Source organism: Carya illinoinensis, chromosome 13 (genome assembly GCF_018687715.1).
Source record: "Carya illinoinensis cultivar Pawnee chromosome 13, C.illinoinensisPawnee_v1, whole genome shotgun sequence".
Taxonomy (NCBI): domain Eukaryota; kingdom Viridiplantae; phylum Streptophyta; class Magnoliopsida; order Fagales; family Juglandaceae; genus Carya; species Carya illinoinensis.
This window is the reverse complement of record NC_056764.1, coordinates 14,273,443-14,298,560: the sequence shown is the minus strand read 5'-3', so window position 1 is coordinate 14,298,560 and position 25,118 is coordinate 14,273,443. Positions and strand designations below refer to the sequence as shown.

The following is a 25,118-nucleotide window of genomic DNA, read 5'->3' as shown; positions in this document are numbered from 1 at the left end:
AAATTCAACATTAGATATGAAAGACCAAGAAACAACAGCCCAAGAAGCATGCTTTGAAGGAAAAAGATATGGAAAAAAATGTAGATCCCAAGTTCTCTCAAGCAAAGATGTTCACAGCAACTGAAAACCAATCTTGGATCACCAAAGATTCAAAATCATAAATCTATTTTGGCCCACCAAACAATACATGTAAGCTAGATAATCATCACAGGAAAAGAGTATACATTTTCGCAGCAACCAAGCAATAGCCAAATGAAAATATGACAGAAACATCATGGATGATTTTCGGGGTTCCCAAACAATCACAAAAGGAAAAACAGGGCAGCAAACATTTTTTGAAATTCGCACCAACCAAACAGGGGCACCATTCATCAAACCGCAAGCCAAACCTCATCTCATTTCTCAACAACCAAACGGGTTACTCAAGAAAATATGACACCAAACCGCAGCAAATTTTTACAGCAACCAAACGGGTTGCTCAGGAAAAAATCAAAGGAAACCATCGTCTATTTTCACAGCAATCAAACGGGTTGCTCAGGAAAAAATCAAAGGAAACCATCTTCTATTTTCACAGCAACCAAACGGGTAACTCAGGAAAAAAGAAATCAACCATTCCATAAATTTTCACATCAACCAAACGGATAACCCAGGAAAATAGCCACAAGAAAACCCTATGACTTTTCGCACCAACCAAACATCGGTTCCAAAGCATTTCCACTTTCATCATCAAGAAACAGGGTGAGAAATTAACAGGGGTGAGAAAATGAGAAGAAAAATACCGATTTCCTAGCAGGAGAGGCGATTATCGGAGCACCAACCGTCGGGAGGGATGAACGCTGGACAGGATGGGGAAATGGGATTCGGGGATGTACAGTAGGTCCCTAAAGATGGGGATTTCCTGTACATCCCGAAAATTAGAACCTCATTTTAGGGAACCGGATGGAGGGAGGGTTTTAGAGAAAACCCTAATAATTTCAACAAATAATAGGGAAATGGGAGAGATGGGAAACCGAATGGGGATGCTCTTAGAGCATTCACATTTAGATGAATAAATTTTCCACAGAACTGATGGTGTAGTGCGAGACATTTAACCGATAAAGTCAAATGGTTTTTCTTATTTTTTTTTTATATTTTTTTCATACATTTTTTTTATATTTTGAAATATATATTTTTTTTAAATTCATAACATCATTAAAAAGATATTTTTATAATTATTAAGAAAAATATTAAAATAAAATAATTCAATCAGTAGCCACCGTCAATGACTTTTATCGATGGCTGTAGCTTTCTTCTTTTTCAAATTTTAGCTAAAAATTATCTTTTCTTAATTTTTATTTATTTTTCTAAAACCTCGTAATTCTATATTCTATTCTTTCTCTATTTTATTAAAATAACATTTCTTTATTTTTTTTATTCTTTTTTCTATTCATTTATTTGTATATCTTTAACTACTCTTTTTTTTTTTTGTCTTTCGGGAAAAGAGCGGAAGAAAAATTTCTAACTGTTTTTTCAGACTTTTGTAACTATTTAATTATTTGTTATATCCATGATTTCAAATTTTCGTTTGTAGTGATTTTTTCTAAACTATTTATCTCTCTAAACAATAATATTTTTAAAATCAATGCTTTAGTAATAATAATATTTTAAAAAAAATCATGCTTTCATAAATGGTAATTTAAAAAAAAATAATTATCTCAATAAATTTCAACTATAACAAATATGAGTATAAGAGAAAATTTATATGATTAGAAGGAGAATTTATTTTATTGATTAGTATAAAAGATTTGTAAAAAATAATTTATGGATGAATGGCAACTCCCTAAATTGAGGGAGCCATTGTTCAAATTTCAAAACATTCCCCTAAAATAGGTAGTCCAATGGAGAAGGGATTTTGTCAAATAGTTGAATTTTTTTAATAAACTTTAGGAAATGAGATGCTATACGCTTCTAGATGCGGATGCTCTTAGGGCTTGTTACACTCTCAATATTTTAAGATATTTATAAATAATAGTGAGATTTTTTGTGAATAATAATAAAGTAGTTTGAGTTAAAATGTTTTATTGAGTTTCAAAAAATAAGAGAAAAAATTGGATAAAAATATTATAAAGTTAACAAATTATTTGAATATAATTTTTTAATGTTATTTTTATTTTAAATTTTAAAAAAGTTGTATTGTTTTTTTTTTTAAGTTTGAAAAATTGTAATAAATAGATGAAAAATTAAAAATTGAAAATTAAAAAGTATTTGTCTTTAAGTGATATTTGTGAATGAAATATCTGAGAATACTTTATTACACAAAGGAGACCTTATACAATTGTTTTTAAGGTAAGAAGATATGAGGGATGAGTAGAGATAATTTTTTTTTTTTTTAACGTAATGGTAAACATATAATTTTGTATAATTATTTATATAATCAAATTTTAAATTGAGAGTATTTTTATAAGTTATTTTATAAAAATGCATGAGTTGTAAAGTCATGGTAAAAACAATTGTACATGTATCAAAAGTCATGGCAATAGCACTTTATCCGCTAAAGTACTTCTTGTGTTGTTTTTGTGATGGGTATCAACGAATAAGTGTGATGCCCCTGTCCCAATTGTGATTTGGCAAAAATCATGATGTTGAGGTGTTGGCCGCTCGAGTCATACACCTATCGCATATTATGATAACAAAGAGTGTGCTCACATGTTCAATAAAAGTGTGTAGATAATTCGGAGCAGAAATTAAAAAGTGTATTGATTTTTTTTTTTTTTGAAAGGAAATTTACAATTTTATTCAACTTAAAGACAAAAAAGGAAACATATTACAATTGGGCTGAAGGACCATTGTAGATGATTCCTTAGGAATTTCTAAGGCTTCCTTAGCTAGACAATGTGCTTTTTGATTGCCACTTCTCTTAACAAATGGGATATGGAATTGTACAAACCGAGCAAGTAGATCTCTAGTATCTGATAGAACCAATCCTACATTATCCCATCTTTCTTTGTGGAGATTAAGTCCTTGGACTATCTGAAGAGAGTCACCCTCCAAGATCACTGAAGACAGGTTCAATTCAGACGCAAACATAGCAGCTTGAAGCCCTCCAATTGCCTCTGCCAGTAGGGGAATAACACAACCCTTCTTAGCCACCTTTTTAGTAGCTACTATACCACCTACATGATCTCGAGCGACCAAACCAATTCTCACCCTGTCATGAGCTTCACTCAATGCTACATCCCAATTTATCTTTACTACTCCCTCAGGAGGTGGGATCCAATTTGATGCATGATTGGTGTGCATCCGGGAAGCTGATATAGAAACCACCTGAGCAACTTTGAAGTCATCAAGTTGATGAGTAGCATTCTATACTAGTGCTTTTGGGTGTAAGAATGATCCCTAAAAAACAAACTTGTTTCTTCTCTGCCAGATACCCCTTGCTGTCATAGCAAAAACCTCGATTGTTTGTAAATCACAGTGGTCATTTAACCATTCAACTATCTCCATGAACCTCTCTGCCCTCACAAAGCTTTTTTGTAGTGTTATCGGCCCATTGCTCCACACATCCATGGCTGAGGGACAATTTCACAATATATAGCCAACTGTCTCTTCTGAAGTGCAACAAATTGGGCATAAAGGACAGTCCACTATATTCTTCTTGAAGAGATTCAACATAGTTGGCAACGACTCTAAGCAGGCTCTCCATACAAAGACCTTAACTATATTGGGAACCTTAAGTTTCCAGAAACAATTCCAGTTTTTAAAGTTTAGTGCTCCACTCAATGACTGACCCCTCTGATCTGTTATGAGTTCCTTCTGTAAATGATATGCACTTTTCACTGAAAATCCTCCATCCTTAGTGCCTAGCCACATAAGTCTATCCTTTGCCCCAGATGAGCTCACATGAATCCTCTAAATGATAGCAGCACTTGCAGGACCAAGCATTCTTAAAATCTTCTCTCTGTCCCACTGCTTGGTATCTTCATTTATCAGTTCAGCTACCTTAGCCTCCTTCTTAGAGCCTTGCCCGTGACCTTGAACCATAAAGGATGATGGTTGAGGTAACCATCTATCCTTCTAAATTCTGGTCTCCTTACCATTGCCAATTCTCCATATAGACTCTTTCACAATGAGAGCTCTTGAAGTCCAAATGCTCTTTGAAATAAGTGATGGTCGTGCCCCCAGTTTGGCCTGAAGAAAATTAGAGCTTCTGAAGTATTTTGCCTTGAGTATTTGGGAAGCTAGAGATGCAGGAAATTGGATGATGCGCCAAGCTTGCTTAGCAAGCAAGGCCGTATTGAAGCTCTCAAACTCTTTGAAACCCAATCCTCCTGATTCCTTAGACTTTCCCATTTGACCCCAAGAAACCTAATGCACTTTATTCACCTTGTCTTGTTGGCCCCACCAGAATTGGTGCATCACTCTATCAATTTCCTTCAAAAACACTTTTGGAAGCTTGAGAACTCTCATACAATATGTAGGGAGAGCCTGAATGACTGCTTTGAGGAGGATCTCCTTCCCTGCCTGTGAAAAGAACTTTGTCTTCCAGTTGCTCACCCTGCTCCTCACTCTGTCAAGAATCTTTTGAAGGCATTGTACCTTGATCTCCCACCAAAGAAGGTAGACCAAGATACCTCTCATAGCATGTAGTAGCTCTTGTGCAAGCAATCCTCAGGATGTACTCTTTTGTTTCTGGTCTAGTATTGGCACTGAAGTAGATTGTAGTTTTATCTTTGTTAATCCTCTATCCCGAGGCCCCTTCATAACTATTGAGTAGAGAGTTGATAGTGGCTCATTCCTCAGCTTATGCTCTACAAAACAAAAAGGGTAGTCATTAAGTCTAAATAACAATACCAGAAAATTAAAATACATCACAATCATAATATTTATAAGTCATATGTCTCCAAACCATAAGTGAAAGAATATTTACAATCATTTAGTTTTTCAATAAAAATCAAACATAGCAACTTAACTAAGTCGGGAAAAGCCTCAATCCTCAATCCTATGACTGTGCCGGATCTCCATGCCCTTAACTAACATCAAGCTTTCGATTTGCATCAAAATCTATGATTTACATGAGCAAAACAGTAATGAAACTACTATGGTGAGATTTCGAAAATCTCAATAAGTGAAACTAAGACAAAATCTCTTTCAAAATTGCATGCTAGTGGAATTGAGAATTATGCAAGTAATTGGCACAAAGAAAGATGAAAATTTCACATTTAACCAAATTAAACATAATTGAGTAATAGCCAACCTCACCCAAAAGAAAATCTTGTTTTTCAAAACATCAATTTAATTAATATGTGCACCAGGGTCTCCCTTAAATGGATCATCTACACACCTTAGCTCCATTAGCTATACCATAGGTAACGATCGTGTGTTTGACTTCGTTACTAGTGACACTTGGTTTTGCGCCTCATCCTTAACACCACGTCCTCTAGTCTCCACCATTAGAGAGGTCACGACTTTGATCCGAGAACGTTACCATCTTGCTCAAGCCTATTAACTCAAGAGATGTCACTCAGTGTTATGCATTTCTGAGTGACCAGAGGAGTTCTACCAAAATAAGAACTCATCTCGGCTTGAGGTCTTGATACGCACACACCCACATAAAGCCCTTTTAAACAAAAAGTTAGGTATATTTTAGAATCAATTTACACACATAAATCACAGTTTGATGGCAACAAAATTTCAACAAACAATTAAAGTTGTAAAAGATTCAAATGATGAAATATTAGCAAGTACTTTACATGTTATGAACAACTCAATAATAATAAATTCAACAACAATTACATGATGAAAAATCATGCAAAGCAGGAAGTTTCCAACAAACATTCACACGCTATAAACTAGTGTAAATGTGGGAAATTCTAACAACCATTTACAATTGAAAAACAACATGAATAAGGTAAACTCCCACTCACATAACTCGGCAATAACAAAAATTAAAATAAGCAATGTACAAAAACCTTTATGCAACATAATAAGCAAATAGGCAGTAAGTAAAGGTTCTACAGAGCATTCGAGAACCATCTCAAAACCAATCATGGCAACCCCACCACGGAAGTGTAAAGCCAAAATAGAGAATCAACACAATAGTTCACAACTCTTGTCACATAGTCACACAGCCACAACAGAGAACCAACACAACAATTTTCAACTCCCTTTCACATAGGCACACAACCGCAAAAGAGAAAAATACCACAAATTCACAACTCGCATCACATATGCACATGGCCACAACAAAGAACCAACACCACCGCACAACAACAATTCTATAACTTCCACCACATAGGCATACGGCTAACAAGAATCATACAACAATAATTCCATAACTTCCACCACTGAGGCACACAACCAATAGAGATCACACAAAAATTATTTATCAATTCCAAACACTGGCAATTTTAGATGTACTTATCAAGCAACACTTATACCATGTGCAGGGGAGAGACTTTTAGATGGTCATTTGTGTCCTGCTTCATGATGTTTACTTTCCATGGTTTTTCTCGTTAGCTAGAGGTTCAAGGTCTCTAGGGTGGTGGTGGTGGTGGTCGTGTATTGAGCATAGAGGGGGAAAAAAAGGAATTAGGGTGGGTGAGAGGTGGGTCTCAGTGTGGGTGGCAAAAAATTGCAGGGGTGGTTTTGGGATTGAGAAAGTGAATGCGAAAATGGTGGTTGGTGGCTTGAGAGAGAGAGAGAGAGAGAGAGAGAGAGAGAGAGAGAGTGACAGAAAGAGAGGGAAGTGAGAGAAATTGAGAAGGGTAGAGGGGGAGAAGCTAACCAGCAAAGAGCGGCAACAAGATAGTGACGGTGGCCAGAAGAAGGTTCTCAATAAATGTTTGAATTTTGTTCTGGTTGAGATGTTGGAATAGAATATTTCGATACCCGTACGTTTCAGTGTACCGCTTTAGGATGGATGTTATATGGATAAATTATATATATAATTATATTCCAAAATAACATCAATACAAATCTTATAAAGTTAAAAACATATATACATAAGAAAGATATCCTTGAAATTCACCTAATCATAACATAAATCATGCTCTAAAGATAGTAGGTGTGGGAAACAAATTCACAGAAGGGGCACCTAGTTAACAATAAAAGAAGGCTATCCACTTTAATCAATTTTTACAGACTAAAGTTCAAACTAACCTCTAGGCAACCTAATCTTGCAAACCTGACATGTGACAAAAAATGGATAAGAAGCTGCAGGACTATTCTCAACCTAATCAATCTTAAATCAACCTATTGGTACCATTCAAACTCAAAGCCCTCATAATTAAAAAAAATTCATCGGCACCTTGGAAAACATCAAGTTAAACCTTCACATGAAACTTACTTTGCAATGTGTAAACCACAATTAGTCATAATTAAATATATCCTTAAAAGATATTGTCGTATTGGTAAATAAAGAATCAAAATTTTGAAGATAGACTAATAGAAAACCTTCCAAATCTAAACTCTGCATAATAACATTTCAAATGAAAATATGAATCTGAAGTAGAAAATATATGTTGTACTTATGGTGAGATTTTAGAAAATAATTTTAGAAAATGAGACGAGAATTACTAAACTTTTTAAATCTTTTTCTTTCCCTTCCCAGTATATAAAAGATTCCATAGTTAAAAATTTTAAATTAACATTTATAAATCTAAGATAGAGTTTTGCAGCGAAATTCATTAAACTAAAATACAAGTCCTTTTACAATATAGGATTTCATATATTACATAAAAGGCCTAGGCTTCACATTTTCCCTGGACCGTGTCCGTCCTAACGCTTTGTCCTAATTTCATTCCTCGGTGAAGTGCACATAAAAACAAAATGAATTAAATAATCAGTAAACATTATTTTATACTGTAAAAGTAAACTAACACAAGTTTCATTTATGCATTTCTCATTCATATACATACTTTACATAAAAACATTTTCTTTTCTTTAAGAACATTAAAAGGTAAAAAAATTTTTATTCCTCAAAATATTTCCCACCTTGTACATTCCTTCATAAAACAAAAATGTTTCAAACATCCAATTATTCTTATCACTTTTTCTCTGGCTGATACAAACTATTACGCCCCTTGTGTTGGGGTTAGCCCTTTTTTGTACTTGATTCTGCTTGTGACCATGGGTTGGAAATCCCTCAGTCAGGGGGCAATATTGGGTATACTACCAGTATTACTTACCTGGCATTGTAATCTGACCAGTCCATTGGTATCCTTTCATTCATTTCTTTTTTTTTTTTTTTTTTTCATTCATTGTTCATTTCATTTCATAAAACATCAATTCATAATATAAAGTATGAAACCTCATCATTCTATTTCATAGAACATACATATAATACATACTACATATAACATCTATTCATATGTATATAACTATTCTTGGAGTGCATAAAAAGGGATTGCTAAAAAAGGCTATTACATACATATACTTAAACATTAATAAATTAGTATATTTTCATAAAACATCATTCTATTACTAAGAAAACATTTCATTTTCCATCATTGGATAAAAGAACATTTTTCCTATAAAATCATTTCATTTCAACCTTTTAAAGAAAACATCTCATCTTCATTTTCATAACATTTAGAAAAACTTATAAGAGTATGAACATAATATTTACTTGGACTCCATGCCATTTTCATTTCATATAGTCCATTCATGTGCATGTTAGGGGCAACCATACATAGTTTTACGTCATTTTCTTTTTCATTTACATAAGAACATCACACTTCAAACTTGCATAATAAAACTACTCCTAACTCTTAGTGCATTCTCTTTTATATGACTTTAACCTCTAATTGGTTCCTTACTTAAACTTCCTCCACTTAGACTAGTCATCTTCCAAAAATCTCCATCAACTATTTGCTTGCACCCTTCCTCATAATATTTCTAATTGTGAAAACTTACGCCACTAGGCATTCATAATATCCATTTCATTTCATTTCATTTCATTTATACAAGTCAAAATTCAATTTTTGAAGCATAACTATTTCATAAATCATAAACCTGAAAGCCTAAATACATTTCTAACTAATAAAGTGAGCTCCTATGCATCATAACCTTCAAATAATCACTCAACAAGCTTTTTAAATTAGTCTCACTTCACCGTTAGATCCAAACTACAAATATAATACCCATCCTCCATACACATACAATCCAATCCAACATCAACTCAAGTTCTCATTCACTTCCTCACCTACAAACATATTACACAATCCAAACCATGTATACATACATAATCCACCAAATATACACGTCATACCCCTCTTATCACCTAAAATCAACATATAATCTATCTAAGTATCCACTTGTTCTTACAAACGCCATCTATACATAATACATAAATCTGTCTAAATGCATACCATCCACTTCCTTGTAATTCAAACCAACACACCCAATACATGAAATTTGCCCATACCATTTATACACCTACACTGCACATTCATAGATATTACAAGTTTCATACACATACCACACATGCAATACAAGCTTCTTTAGTCAAACCAAATTCCTCACTTTCTATAACTTATCATAATTAACACATCAAATATACAAAAATCTATCCAATACATTCACTCAATTAATTTATGCATGTACCCTACCATCTTTATCATCTAAGATTAACATACAATCTATTCAAACCACTCATTTGTTTTTACAATCTTCATCCATACCCAATACATTTAATAAACACAAAACTGTCAATTTAGAAACCAACATTATTGTTAAGCTTTATAAACTCACTACAACTCCATCATTTAATCTCAATACTTCAAACAATCCATCTGCATCCCAACTCCACACATTCACGTCAATCATCTCAAAGTAATTCAACTCAGTAGCATAATCCACAATTAAGCCTAACCATGTAAATTACAAGCCACTCACATACTCAACATCCAAAGCAAATGAACCCAAAGATGAAACTTAAAATCTGCCAATACCATAAACTCTTGCATACTTAACTCAACATACTCTAACACAATTAAAATCATAAAGCTTAATAAGTTTCATACACATCCACAACAATATATACAACCCAAAACAAAATACCAATTTAATATTTTGTACCAATTCATATATCTTTCCATAAACCTCACTCAAATTATAACACATACTAACATATTTACTGCCCATATAAATCAATCCACTCAACCTTCATAAACACTTTACCCAACTTATAAGCCTCTCGATAATACATTCATATTTCCAATTACAACCCAATACAAACACACATACTCCATAAAAAGTTTCCAATCACCACATCAATTCTTCATATAGCTTATTGAAACCTACACATTCCGTGGATAAAATCTGCCCATATCATTTGTATGTCTACACCACATAATTACAAAGCTTTATAAGTTACAAATCATGACTCCACAAAACCACAACCATATATACTTCAATAATTATTACTAATTCACCTCATCCCACTCCAATCCCCCATACACACAATTTATAAAACATACTTGTTGCTCATGTCCATCAATCCAACATGATTACCATACATAAAGATTAATAAGCTTCATTCATGGTTCCACACAACCTAGCTTTCACAATTACTATATTCAATCATTAAGCTTCTTTATAACACATACAACACATACTCAATATAAAAATCAAATTAAACCCCAAATAGAACAATCAACACATGGGGATACTTCACACAATCTGAAAATTCTTTTAAAATTCATACAGCTACTCATATTCAATTCAAGTGTTTCATATGCCATGATTATAAAGTTAAAAATCTACTTACAACATGCACTATCTTGGGTTGTTCATCATTCCTATCTTGAGGTTACAAGTGGTTTTAATGCATTGACTTAAAGGACATAAAGTGATTAGTATCAAATAGGTTTCGAATTAATCATTTATAAGTATATGAATTTCATGCAAAGAATTAGTGCACACTCAGATCTTAACCTAAGAAGCAAGCATGATCAGTTAGGATAAGCAATAGTATCGATTTGTTTAAGGTTGATATGAAGCACATGCCACGACTATGCCTAAAAAATACCATCATACAAGGTGTTTTGCCTTGGAATAGGCCACGACCTTATCTAAGAAAGGACACTAAGTTTAGAAAAACCACTTGATTGAAATCATGGCTAGTTCTTAAGAATTATCAAGATTCTAACTCCTAACACATCTTTTTGTTTCAGCCATCACCTTCACATATCCAGAAAGTTGTAAGTTGGCCTCTACCCTACTCTTGAATAATATTTATAGGGTTGAGCACCGACCAAGTCAAAGTCGAAGGCCCCAACCTTTGACTTCAACTCTGACTTTTTCGGAGGTCAAATATGACCTTCAGCTCATTTGTCGGAGGTTGAATCCGACCTTCCACTCCAACTCTGAGATGCACATCCTTCGCACTGACTCTGACTTCGACTTGTCAGAGCAGAGTTGGATTTTGAGCCTTTTGTTTGATCTTTTTTAACTTCATATTTGGCCCATTTAAAAAAAAAAAAATTGTATAGGCTTTTAAATTTCAATTTTTTCAAAAATTACAATCTAGACTAAATAATTCACTTTTGATTATAACAAAAAAAAAAAAAAACAACTAACTAAAAACAAGTAACATACTAATATGCTTTCAAAAATAAAAAATCAAAAATAAAAAGAAAGTCCTATTGTTACAGGTACTCCCATCATCCATTATCCACATCGAACTAATCATTATAATAAACATCCACACCTATCATAATAATATTTACTTAACACTACTACAACAAACATTTTCTAAGTTCTTATTCACATTATGCAACTATCACGAATCTTTTCTTATATTTTTTTTAGTATAATTCTACAAAGTTGTTTCCAACATTTTCGTTATAATTTTACATGAAAGGTGATGGGATATATAAAAAATTATCGTTCCTCAATATTCTATCCTATAAATTATGTAGAGGACTGCCTTGTTATTATTATTAATTTTTTTTTCTTTTTTATACAAGGAGCTGGGGGGTTTCAAACCCAGGTTTTCCATTTGCCATCAGGTCATGAGCCTCTTAGCAACTGCCTTGTTATTTCATTCTGGTAATAGGGGTTTGCTTTTCTATGGGAATATAGGTAAATTCTGCATTCAACTGGAAATGTTACGGCGATCATTCCAGCACATATGCACATCCCTCGAAATTGAACCACAAATATGAATTAAAATTGATGCTTAACATAAATAATTTTAATTTTATATAAGATATTGAAATATCAATTCATCCCTACTTTGAGATTACTTAATAACTTTATATAATTTATTCAATCTAACATGTAATTGAATTGAAAAGATTATTTAGTTGACTCTCTTTTACGATGGCTGTAAATTGTTTCTAACTTTCTTATACAACTTCTCGGATAGGATCAAAATCAGTTTGAAAAGGTGAAAGTGCATGGAATGTTTCAGGAATTGGTGCATTGGCAAAAATTCTATTTCTAGAATAAACATTTTTTTATAAGTGAAAAAAAAGAAGTTATCATTTAGATATATCAAAATTATTTTAATGATAATGAAAATTATTATTTTGGATTGTGTCGTCGGATGGTGGTGGTGTCAATCTGCCCACTCGTTTATCGAATGCGGATGATCAGAAATACGGGTGAAGACGGATTGCTAGGTCTATGTAGCCTCCCTGTTAGATCCAGTGTCTTCTTACATCTTTATCATGTGTGCAGAAGCTCTCTCCTCAATGTTGAAAAGGGCTGAACAAGCTGGACAGATCACCTCTGCACCTGTTGGAAGAGGCCCCATAACAGTTAATCATCTGTTTTTTGCAGATGATAGCATCCTCTTCTGTCAAGCAACACCCAAGGAACTAGCATGTGTCCTCAAAGTCCTTGAAGTCTATGGAAAGGCCTCGGGTCAAGTCCTAAACAAAGAAAAATCTTCAATCCTTTTCAGCAAGAACACACAGACAACATGCAGAACTCAGATACTGCAGCAGGCAGGTGTTAAAGCAACAAGCAACTTCGAGAAGTACCTGGGACTCCCAGCTGTAGTGGGAAGGCAGAAAGTGGCAACCTTTCACACACTCATTGACAGAACTTGGGCAAGAATGGTTAACTGGAAAAACAAATTTCTGTCAAATGCAGGGAAAGAAGTCCTCTTAAAATCAGTTTTACAAGCCATTCCCTCTTATGCAATGGGGATATTCCTACTGCCAACTTCGATAACAAACAGGCTGAACCAACTTATAAGAAAATTCTGGTGGGGTTACAATGAGGATACCTCAAAGATTCAGTGGGTAAGGTGGAACCAACTAAGCTACAGCAAAGAGGCTGGTGGTCTTGGATTTAGAGACTTCAGAAGCTTCAACTTGGCTCTACTTGCTAAACAAGGATGGAGGATTTTACAGAACCCATCCTCCTTAGCTGCCATGGTTTTAAAGCAAAAATATTTTCCTAAAACTGGTCTCTTAGATGCAACACTGGGGACAAGGCCTTCTCTTGCGTGGAGGGGAGTGTGTGCAGGTCTGAAAATTCTAAGAGAGGGACTTGTGTGGAGAGTGGGTAATGGGCACAATATCAACATTTGGAAGGACTGGTGGTTAACATCCTTTCCATCAAAAAGAGTTGCCTCTACTCGACCAGTGGGCTGTGAGTGTGAAAAAGTAAGTGATCTTATTGACAGTGATCTAAAAATATGGAAGTATCCTCTCATTCAGGAGCTGTTCACTGCACAAGAGTATGAAGCTGTAAAAGCAATCCCCATCAGTGCTGGGGGAAGGGAAGACAGGATAATTTGGCACTTCTCCACCAATGGCCAGTATTCAGTGAAGAGTGGGTACCATGTTCACAGGCAGATGGAGGCTGATCTCCAGGGGGAGTCATCAAAAAAAGCTCAGGCCAAGCATGTGTGGAAGAGCATATGGAAGTTAAAGACCTCCCCAAGTGTCAAACAGTTCGTGTGGAGAGCCTGTAGTGAGGCTCTGCCAACTCTAGCTAACCTGAAGAGAAGGAAGGTTGTAGAGGACAGCAACTGCCTTATCTGCTACCAAGCCATTGAAACATCTGGTCATGCCTTGTGGAGCTGTGTTGCGGCCCAGGATGTGTGGAAAACAAGCTGTAAAAAGATTCAGAAGATGTCCTGCCATAGTGACCTCTTCTTAGATATCTGGTCCTTGCTAGTGAATAACTTAGATGTTATTGAGCTTGAAGATACTGCAGTTGTATTGAAAAGGATTTGGTCTAGAAGAAACGAGCTGTATCATGGGAAAGGATTCACCCATCCCACTAGGCTGTATCAACAGGCCATAGAAGAAGTATCCATCTTCAGAGAATCTCTTCTAACAGACAAAGGAACAAGGAAACAGGTTGGATCAGCAGAACTTAGGTGGGTCAAACCAGTGCAGAATTCCTATAAGCTCAATTGGGACGCAACAATTAGAGCAAATGAGGGAAGAGTTGGGATAGGGGTGATAGTCAGGGACTACCAAGGACAAGTAGTTGGCACTGCTAGAGCTCAAAGACCTTTAAGAGGGACTCCTTTCGATGGTGAGGCTTACGGTTTGTTGGTTGCAGCTGAATTCTGCAGAGACCTGGGGTTGCAACAGGTCTGTTTAGAGGGTGATGCAAAGCGTGTGGTGGATGGTTTACTGAGCAAAGCAGTGGACTGGAGCTTAGGGGGGTGTCTGATTGAAGATGCTAAAAGAGTATTGGATTCAAGTGTCAACTGGACAGCCTCCCATGTCCATAGAGAGGCAAATATGGCAGCACACCAGCTTGCAAAGATGGCTGCAGAGGTGGTTGAAGATGTCTACGAGGTTGAGAGATGCCCGAGCTGTATTTTTCATATTGTACACAGGGAAATGATGTAGCCGAGTGGATCTATGTCACTTTAGTCCTTTGTGAATTGTACCCCTTTATTTCATGGTTAATGAGATCAGTATTTCAAAAAAAAAAAATGTAGCCTCCCTGTCCAAGGGGTGGCGACCCAGGCCGTACAGGGCATGTAGCAACCCTTACATTAAACAACATAAAGTGTGTTTTTTCAAAATTATTTTTTTTAAATCAATTATTTTCATGGACAGATTTTCATAAAAGAAATTTATTATTATTATTATTATTATTATTTCCTCGGAAGAAACGGATAGCTTGACACAAATAGAATTTTTAAATAATAAAATTTGGACCACGAAACGAAAATAGGAGAGTCAAGGAAGGTGGTGAGAAAGAGGTCAGGTTCCAATTCCACTAACAAGGAGGCCATTGTAAACCAGAGGTCCTTCAGTCGCATACGACTCTCTTTCTCTCGCTCACTACTCCACCTCCATGGCTGTCGTCGGCGTCCTCGCTCTACAGGGATCTTTTAACGAACATATCGCAGGCATATTCTCTCTCTCTCTCTCGCTCGCTCTCTCTCTTTCTCATGCTTATACGTGTTCTTGATGAGCAAAATCCCTTTCGTTTATCGTGGCAGCGCTGAGAAGGCTCGGGGTCAAAGGCGTGGAGATAAGGAAGCCCGAGCAACTAGACAGCGTAGCTTCCCTTATCATTCCTGGAGGAGAGAGCACCACCATGGCTAAGCTCGCTCAGTACCACAACCTGGTCCTCTCTCTTTCTATCTGCACAATATTCTTTTCCCTTTGTCTCGTATTAATTGACTACGTTTTCGTAGGAAATTTACATAGAGGGTGACTCGACGAAAGCGCAACGAAACAAAAGAAAAAAGACATTTGGCTAACGACCTATACCTTTTTCTGATTTTTGCTAAAACCTTTTCTACTTTATTACATCATACTGTAATAATATGTAAATGACAAAATGGTCATTGGATGGATTTGCTTTGTTTTGTTAAAAATATGCAATAACGTAGTCAACTAAGCCGAAAAAAAAAAAAACCGAATATTCGGTTTCATCTTCTTTTGTTTTGTCAGGTCCCTAATAATTTTGAAATTCTGGGATTTGTAGTAGGTCATATAATGTTTTCAGATTCTTATATGTTCTTCACAATTATCTAATTTATTGATTTTTAATATACCAATAGTTTCCTGCTCTGCGTGAGTTTGTTACAATGGGGAAGCCTGTTTGGGGGACCTGTGCAGGGCTTATTTTCTTGGCAAACAAAGCTACCGGTGGGTTTTTCATCCTTTGTTCCCTTAAAATCAAGTCTGTAAATTTTATGCATTTAACCTTGATTTTTTTCCCAATAAATGCGCATATCTTTTCAGGGCAGAAAAGAGGTGGGCAGGACCTAGTTGGGGGCCTAGATTGTACTGTAAATAGAAATTTCTTTGGCAGTCAGGTAATTCTCAGCACTATTCAGTCTCAAGTGATTTATGTTGTACCGAGATAGTAATGCAATGAAGAGAGAACATGTTGCATTTGTGGAGCAAAGATCCATAAATATGATATAAAGAGACGGTAAACAGGTTTGTGAGTTTGGATACGAGTAGACATACTTCTGTTTGGGTTATAGGAAGTGAATTGTTTGTTTCTCATAGCATCTCATGTTCAAAATTGTCATTATGGGACCATGAAGAAGCGTGGCATCCGTAGGAAAAAATTATTGTAACATCAGGTTTTGGAATCTCATTGAACATTGTAATTATAATTTTCTGCATTTTTTAGGATATCTTCTATAGTGCTTTTGATTTTAAGGCCATTTTGCTTCAATAACAAGTCTCATAATTGCTGAATAGGTTAATAGTTTTTATTTTCTTATATTTGTGAGCTTTTAGAGTCAAAGAATTTTTTTAATTTTAAAATTCTGTACTTGCTGGTTGAAGATCTAGTTGTGGAATGGAGGTTTTATTTCATTCATAGGTAAATATTCTTTAGTTTTTTGGGTTTTTGTATGTATCTATGGTCCAATCCAATTGAGTATATTTTACAATTTGAAACAAGAGTTCTGGTCTTAATTATTGAAGTTAATATAGATGTTATTTTAGTCAAATAATTGAGAGCTGAACAACAATAATCAAGTGCTTTGATTTATGGAAGACTTGTTCTTTTCTCTCAATTACTTTTTAGATTGCCATCTACCCAGCTTAGAACAACTATTAGTTGCGTCTATGCTTTCTTCTTTTCAATCCAAAACCATATTCCTTCTTTCACACCTTATGAATCTATTAAACTCTATATCTTCTCAATCTTTTGAAATCAAGTAACTCTTCCAAAATGACCTTTTTCTTTAATTGGCACCGGATGTCTGAGAACAACGTCCTGACTAATAATCCTTGGGGTGCACAGGCCCTTGGCAAGGAGTTTGTTGCAAGTGCACCTCGGGTAATTCAAGAAGAAAATCCCCCAGTTCGATAGCCCCTAGAAATTGTTTACATCCAAAGGGATTTGAACCTTAGAGCTGAGGGGAGCATACCTCCTAGCCCAAGGCCTTGGCCTTTACCACTTGAGCCAACCCCTAGGGGTTCTTCCAAACCTACCTTAAAACCTTACTTTCTTACCAGAGAATACTGTGCAAGCTGTTTGCTTCAAAAAATAGCATTCTTCACCTTTAGCATTATGCTTTCCAACCTAATTCTTTATTCAATTAGCTATGGTGGTGCCATTGGGAAGGGGATGCTCTATGGAGGAATGTTATTGATGCTAAATATGGGAGTATTTGGGGAGGTTGGTGCTCAAATTAAGTAAGAGGGGCATACAGCATGGGGGTTTGGAAATATATCCGGAATGGATGGGAAGATTTCATAAGTAAATTCAGATTTGAGGTGGGAAGGGGAACATGAGTTAGATTCTGGTCTGATTTTTGGTGTGGTGATGTTGCCTTGAAGAATTTTTTCCTTCTCTCTATAGGATTGCATTGGATAAGGGTGCTGCAGTGGCTGATAATTTGGACATTTCTTCTGGGTCTCTCCAATGGTCTTTGAAGTTTGTTAGAGCTGTCCAGGATTGGGAGGTGAGGGATATTACTGAACTTTACAGTGCATTATATGTGCTGAATTTAAAGGCTGGAGAGTAGGACAGGTTGCTTTGGTCCTATTCGGGGAACAAGAACTTCTTGGTCAGATCCTTTTATAAGGTTATTCAACCCATTCTTCCATTGTCTTCCTGTGGAAGAGCATTTGGAGGAGTAATGTTCCTCTTAAGATTGCTTTCTTTGGCTAGCTGGCCTCCCATGGAAAAATTTGACTATTGATAGGCTGAGAAAGTGTGATCTTTTATAATCAATTGATGTTTTATGTGTAAAAGAGATGGAGAATCGGCGGATCATCTTCTTCTTCCCTGTGATGTGGTTAAGGCTTTATGGGATGAAATCTTTGCAAGGCTTGGTATTGCATGGGTAATGCCTGGGAGGGTAATAGATTTATTGTCATGTTGGAGAGGTATTTGGGGCAATCATCAAATCGTGGCTGTTTGGAAGATGGTGCCTCTATGTTTAATGTGTTGCACTTGGAATGAGAGGAATGGTCATTTTGATAATAGGGAACGTTCAATAGGAGGGTTCAGGAACTTTTTCTTTCATACATTGTTACTTTGGGCTTCGGCTATTGTATTGAATGGGACTAGTTTTAATGACTTTTATGCTGTTTTTCACAGCACTTAGCTTGTCATTAGGTTCATCTCTTGTATACTTCCTGTGTGCTTGGGCTCTGCCTAATTATGTGGATCAATAAAATTCTTCTTACTTATCAAAAAAAAAAAATCTTTATACAAGCACCAGTGACATTGTTTGATAGATCCTAGACCTAAACCCTCAACTATCTGGCCTAAAGGTCATCGCAAAACACATAAACAGATTTCTTAAAGTCTTTTCTATGTAAATTTGTTATTTGAGTGAAGTAAAGATCCTACTAGAAGACTCTTGCTGTATCTTTTTCTAGTCCGTCACAATGCTGACTTACACGGATTTGTTGTGACGTTTGATACTTTCCCAGAAGATTTTGAACCTGTGAAGAATATTTTGCATAAATTAAAGGTGAAGTAAAAACCCTTCTGTTACCCTGAAATCTTTAAACTCCAATTTGGAGGAGATTAGAACTTTTATGGAGGTACTGTCAGTTGTTATATATGGTAAGAAGCCCAGGACTATTGCTACTAGTCAAGATTTGTGATCCTCAAGTATTGATCAGTACAACCCTAATGCTTCAAATGCCTCAGTTCTTTTATTTTGATTTCCCTATCCTATAATCTTTTTCACTGGTTGCATAGTTTGGAAAGCTTTTTTTGATGGTATGGTCTGATTGGAGATAGAGCAAAAAAAAAAAAAAAAACACTACTTTGTGGAAGTTAAACTAAGAGGAACACCTAGTATTTTGTGGTAAGCATCATATTATGCAGCTATTAAATCTAGGAAGATCCGAAAGTTGCAATGACTCATTGCCTTGTCTAAGAGTATAAAATTCAATAAATAAATTAATAAAATCTCTCATCAATTTAAGCTTTTTCAGCAATTGGTGATTTATCAAGCTATCATAGTAAAGCCACTGAGTTTAAACTATGACTACACTTCTGGAGATTTCAAAGAGATGGGCCCACATCTTGAGATTTTGATCCACAACTGAAGAGAAGGGTTAGAATAAAAATTAAATAATTTAATTCACATTTTCCCATTAACTTAAGCTTTTGATACGATTGGTGATTTAACATCTCGTACTATGTAATTACAATCAATGACACGCTTGCCATTCACACAGTTGGTGCAAGGAAGTTATTCTGTTGAATTGTATGGCAAGAATTTTTATATTTCAGTCATGAGATTGGGATTTCCTTCAAATTGAGAGCTCATGATTTTGATAGTATTGCCAATAACTGAAGTTTTATATTCCTTCTATTTTGGCTGCAAGAAGACTTTATACCATGGCCAATGCAATTCAGGTTGCATGCTAAATGGTAGATTGGAGTAAGTAATATTAGTAGGGAGAGTTCAATGAACTCTACGCTGCTTTTCACAGCTCTTAGCTTGTATCTAGGCTCCCAGCTCTTAGCTTGTATCTAGGCTCTTTGTATACCCCCTGTGTACTCAGGCCTTGCCCATTTTCATGATTTAATGCATCTCTTTCTTACTTATCAAAAAAAATATATTAGTAGGGAGAGAACAGTTTTGGATGCTAGTTGGGGCAAGTCAGTTGACAAGCCACATAACCTTTGAAATTCTCAAAAATTCTCACAATTTCCTTTCCAAACATCACTCAAACTCAAAACATTTTTCAATTTCAAATATTCAATTTTTTCATCTAATAATTATCTAATCACTACAACTTTTACTCCCAACTAGGTGTTTTCTCTCGTATACATCCAGTGTACTTGGCTACGCCTATCGACATTAATAAATTTTTACTTACAAAAAAAAACTTTTACACACTTCAAAACAAAACTCAGAAATAATAGAACTTTTTCAAACTTCAAAACAAAAATTATAGTAAACCATTTTTCTCTCCTTTCCTTTACCAAAACCTAATAAAACATCTTAACTCAAACTATTTCTCTACTATTCACAGACCATTTTACTACTATTCACAGAATTTTGAGATGCTCCAAGTGTCCAAACAAGCCCTAATTCTTATGCTTCAAACAAAAATACTTGTCTTATTATTTCTTTAATTGTTCTTATAAATAATAGTTATTTTTCATCCCACGGAAGTAGTGGTTCTAATTCTGAAAGTGTCATACTTTGGCCATATCTATTTTCAATGTCCTTCAAAATCAAAATCGGTTTCTATGAAAAAGTGAAGTCCTAAAGAAGTCCAAAGGTAATTAAGGAGTGAGAACAATAAGAGCTTGAAGATGACCTTTGTGAGTCCCTTGATTCTAAATTGAAAATGAACTTTGACAATCTTGATCTAGATGTAAGGGTATGATTAATGTCATTCACCCACTTTATAGGGTCACTAAGTTGTTCACGGGAATGGAGATCGCCACTAGTGAGGGAAAGTTTTGAAGCTTGAGTTGATTGTAGGGACAAATATGTTTTTTGGTAATTGGTATTTGGAGTTGCTGTAATGCAATATTTATGCGGTGGAGAAATTGGGTTTAAAAGAAGATTCCCATTCTACAGCCTTATCATGTGGTATGGATTACTAACACGTGCTAAAGACTTGCCAACATTGAAGCTGAAGAAGAGTTCCTTAATCCTAAAATTGTATTGTGAATGCCATTTTTGGGAGGAAGAGAAATGTTGCAACATTGGACATATAGGAAAGGAACATCTGGTTTTGTAACCTTGTGGTTGAGTAAGATATTTCCAATTCTGGTGCAAGGAAGCTGGCTGTGTACACAAGAGACAAATAACTTGGTAATGACTTTAGTGGCGCCTTCAATTTGAAAAGTAGTTTTCATTGTCCTGGTTTGCCATAGGTGGTTAGAAAGAGATTAACTAAGCATTCTTTGTTTAAAACAGAATGCAGAGAGCATTGAAAGAGCTATCTTTTTTCTTTTTAGATACCTAATAGTTAATAATGGTTTTCTCTTCTGTAGGGATTTATGAAGACTTTTCATTGTGGATTCTTTAGTTTATGTTTTCCTTGTTTTCCTTGTTTTCTTTGTGTTTGTTGTTTTAATCATTTATAAATAAAAAAGCTATATAATGTATGGAATCAAACACCTTAAATGTTTGTTGTTAATAGAAATACTTTTAATAGTCCTGCTTATGGGATACTGACTTGAAAACCCTATGTACTCACATGGGTCAATTTATTATCACCATCCACTGATGGGGTTTCCCACCCATGCTTGTTAATCTAAAGAAATTCTTGTTTGTTCAGATTCAAAGCTTTGAGGCAGAGCTGTCGGTACCTGAACTTGCTTCTAAAGAAGGTGGTCCAGAGACATTTCGTGGAGTATTCATCCGTGCTCCCGCAATTCTTGAAGTAGGGCCGGAAGTTCAAGTGCTGGCTGAGTGTCCTGTCCCATCAAACAAGGTGTTGGCTTCAAGAGCTGATGTTGAAGACCAAGAGGTTTGTTATAAGTTCCTTGCCATAATGATCTTTTGACTGGCAATACTTTGAAAAGCAAACTTCATTCTGCTATTCAATTTATACGCTAAAGTATATTTTATTTGTCTTAAAAAAATTATCCAGCTAGATGCTGTTTATTGCACAGTAAAGATAAGCATGCATCACATCTTTTTTCCTGTTGTAGGAATTGGCACACTTTTCCCCATTTTCAAAACAAACCATAGGACAATCGTTAAATCATGCTACAAAAGTGGTATTGACGGCTCATAGATCTCACATTAGATAATGATGCCAATAGGCACAGTTTCTCTAATTTTTTCCCCCATGAACTGGTACGGCATAATGATTTTGTAGCCCATTAATGCAGTCACATTGAAAGGAATCATATTAATTTAAGTAATCAACTTTTGATGTTATTAACTTATACATAATCATTATGTTTACGCCTACCCTATTTCAGGAGAAATTGTCTGAAAAGAAAGTGATTGTAGCTGTAAGGCAGGGAAACTTGCTAGGGACTGCCTTCCATCCTGAATTGACAGCAGATACTCGATGGTATATATATATTTCAGTCACCCATGTGTCAAGAAATTTTTTATAGTATTATGTGGGGATCTAAAAAATTGCCTTTGCAGGCATAGTTACTTTTTGAAGATGTCAAGCGGTGTCGCAGAAGGGGCCTCAAGTAGCATTGTTGCTGTCGGGGGAGAGGGTTTAAGTTTAAGCAGGCAGCCAATCATCGACCTTCCCATATTTCAATAGTTTCAGGCAGAAACTAATAATTATCTCTACCATATGTTTTCTCCCCTAGTTTGCTTTCAAGGGTTTGGGTTTTTTTTTTTTTTTTTTTTGGCCTTTTAAAGGTCATTCACATTGAGCAAGTATTCTTTATGGTTGGTTTAGCTCTATAGTAGACATCCGGTTTTCCCCCATAAGGGTATTTTGAGAACTGCTACAAACACAAAGAGAATATACAAAAACAAACTTACAAACTGATGTGGTTTCATGAGATCTGTTAGATATACTTTACAATAAAATTAACTTTACAATCTGACGTATTACATTAAACCACATCAGTTTATGGATTTACTTTTGTGTAATCCATCTATGTCTAAAGTATTTCCTAGGTGTTTTAATATTTGATATCACTTGCATATGGGGGAACCTTTAAATTTTTGTCCAAGTAAATTGTATTTCTGTCATTGGATCTTCAATAGCAAAAAGTGACCGTGTGGGGATTAGCCTTCAAGTTAATCTCCAGCATGTTTCTGCAAATGCTGCAAAGATTCTCTCACTTAGGATTTATACCGTAAAACTTAAAGAGGTTTAAACAGGTCATGTGTAGTAATTATCTCAAGCACTTTGTTTTGATCGTGTTCTCTGTTAATATGCTAATTCCTATATGATGAACACTGCCAATAATAATGGCAACAACTAGGCCTATTTTGAGAATTATGAAGTAAAGTTCTGTTATTTGCATGTCAATATTTGTGGGGGCATGTCTTTTTGCCACAACTAGGCCTTTCTTTGAGAACTATGATTTTTTTCATACGACATGAAAACGTGTTTATTGCCCCCAAAGACCTGGGATGATGTTGGGGTTGAGAGAGGGAGAGGGAGAGGGAGCTGGGGAGGTATAGGGTCGTTTTTTAAAAGTATTATTGGACTCCAAATTCCTACTCCGATTCTAATCAGAGTTTTCTAATCGAATTGGAATTGAGATAATTTAAATCAGAGATCGGAATTTTTATACAGCCCTATCAAAAACCCCATTATATACCGCATGCATTGCATGGTAAACAAGGAACGGCCGACCATATAAAAATAAAATAAAATGAAAGTTGGTGGTGCATGGCTGCTTGCTCATGTGTGGCCTGCCTTTGATCATTGGATTGTTTAGGGTACTGGCAAATGTGTGGTTGCATCTACTGTATGCATGTTTGGCTTTTATCACCAGTTTGAGGAGCTCATGTAGAAATTAGCATCAGAAATCTCCTTATAATATATATAAATATATATACACACACACACACTAGGGTTATGACTTCAGGTTTATACATATATGTATATTCAAGAAAAAAAACAATAGAAAACAATAAGTACTGTAATAAACAGTGGAAAAAAGAAGAAAGAAAAGCTAATAAAGTAAGGAAAATAATCCATAGAAAATAATAGGCACTGCAATAAACAATGGAAAAAAGAAAGAAAAGCTAACAGGAATTAAAAATAATGCATAAATAAGAAATAAGAAATAACCCACTAAAGAAATATACAGCTCTGAAAGAAATCACCAAACAAGCTATTACCAAACAAGTTAGCAAGAAATGAAAATAATCTATAAATACCTTTTTAAGGTGCATTGTTCTCCTTAACAGTCCTTCCAGGACGTCCTATTACCCTACAAAATCAATTAAATTACTGCAAAACCAAATAGATACTGGAAAAGAAAAAATATGGATTTCTCTCTTTATTTAAATATCTAACATGGATTTAATTTTACTGTGCAGAAAAGTGCTGAAAGAATATCATGACACTGATGAACTGGCGAAATCATGCATTTTTTTTTTTTTGTTTACTAATGAAAGTGACCTTTTATTTCTTTTTCATCTTTTAGTTTTTTTTTTCTTCAGTAATGACTACAGTTGTTTTAATCCACTAACATGTATTCTTCTTTAAAAAACCCCGACATGTATTTAGTTTTATTTTGTATGAAAGTACAATATACATGACACAAAAACAGGACCATGAACGTATAGAAAGAGACATGCATATTTTTTGTATGGATTTTATTTTATTTTTTTCAGCAATGCGATCGATTAGTGAGGGCATATTTTAATGTTTTTTTGTATTTTTTAATTGTTTTCTAGGTTTTGATTTATTTATTGCCTACATGAGACATGCATATTTTTTTTCTTATTCTTCATTAGTGAGGGCATGTTTTTTATTTTTTTAAAAATCCTTATCAAGGATAATTTTTTAATGTTTTTTATGATTTTTTTTTAATTCTTTTACAATTTTTTAATTCTTTTACATTTCTATATGCATGATTGACAATTATTTGAAATGTAATATTTGAAAATGTTAAAATGTAAACAGACTACAATTATCTATACGCTTGACTGACAAACTTACATTACCTATACACATGCATTGACGAGGGACACAAGGGTATACTGATACAGCTGACTTTTGGATTGCCACAACCGATAGACGATTGTATTGACTAACACAAATAAAACAAATAAACACAACTCACGGACACAAATAAACACACAAGAT

At 35.0% G+C, this 25,118-nt stretch overlaps 1 protein-coding gene across 1 annotated transcript; it reads left to right on the top strand.

The window, feature by feature from the left end:
- The first annotated feature begins 15,110 nt into the window (after positions 1 to 15,110).
- On the top strand, positions 15,111 to 22,888 carry LOC122292758 (probable pyridoxal 5'-phosphate synthase subunit PDX2). Its single transcript, XM_043101247.1, has 7 exons — positions 15,111 to 15,313; positions 15,407 to 15,534; positions 15,974 to 16,061; positions 16,158 to 16,231; positions 21,648 to 21,839; positions 22,300 to 22,394; positions 22,475 to 22,888. Exons 1-7 carry the CDS (start codon positions 15,259 to 15,261, stop codon positions 22,599 to 22,601), a joined length of 759 nt encoding a protein of 252 aa, XP_042957181.1. The 5' UTR covers positions 15,111 to 15,258; the 3' UTR covers positions 22,602 to 22,888.
- Positions 22,889 to 25,118: the final 2,230 nt, after the last annotated feature.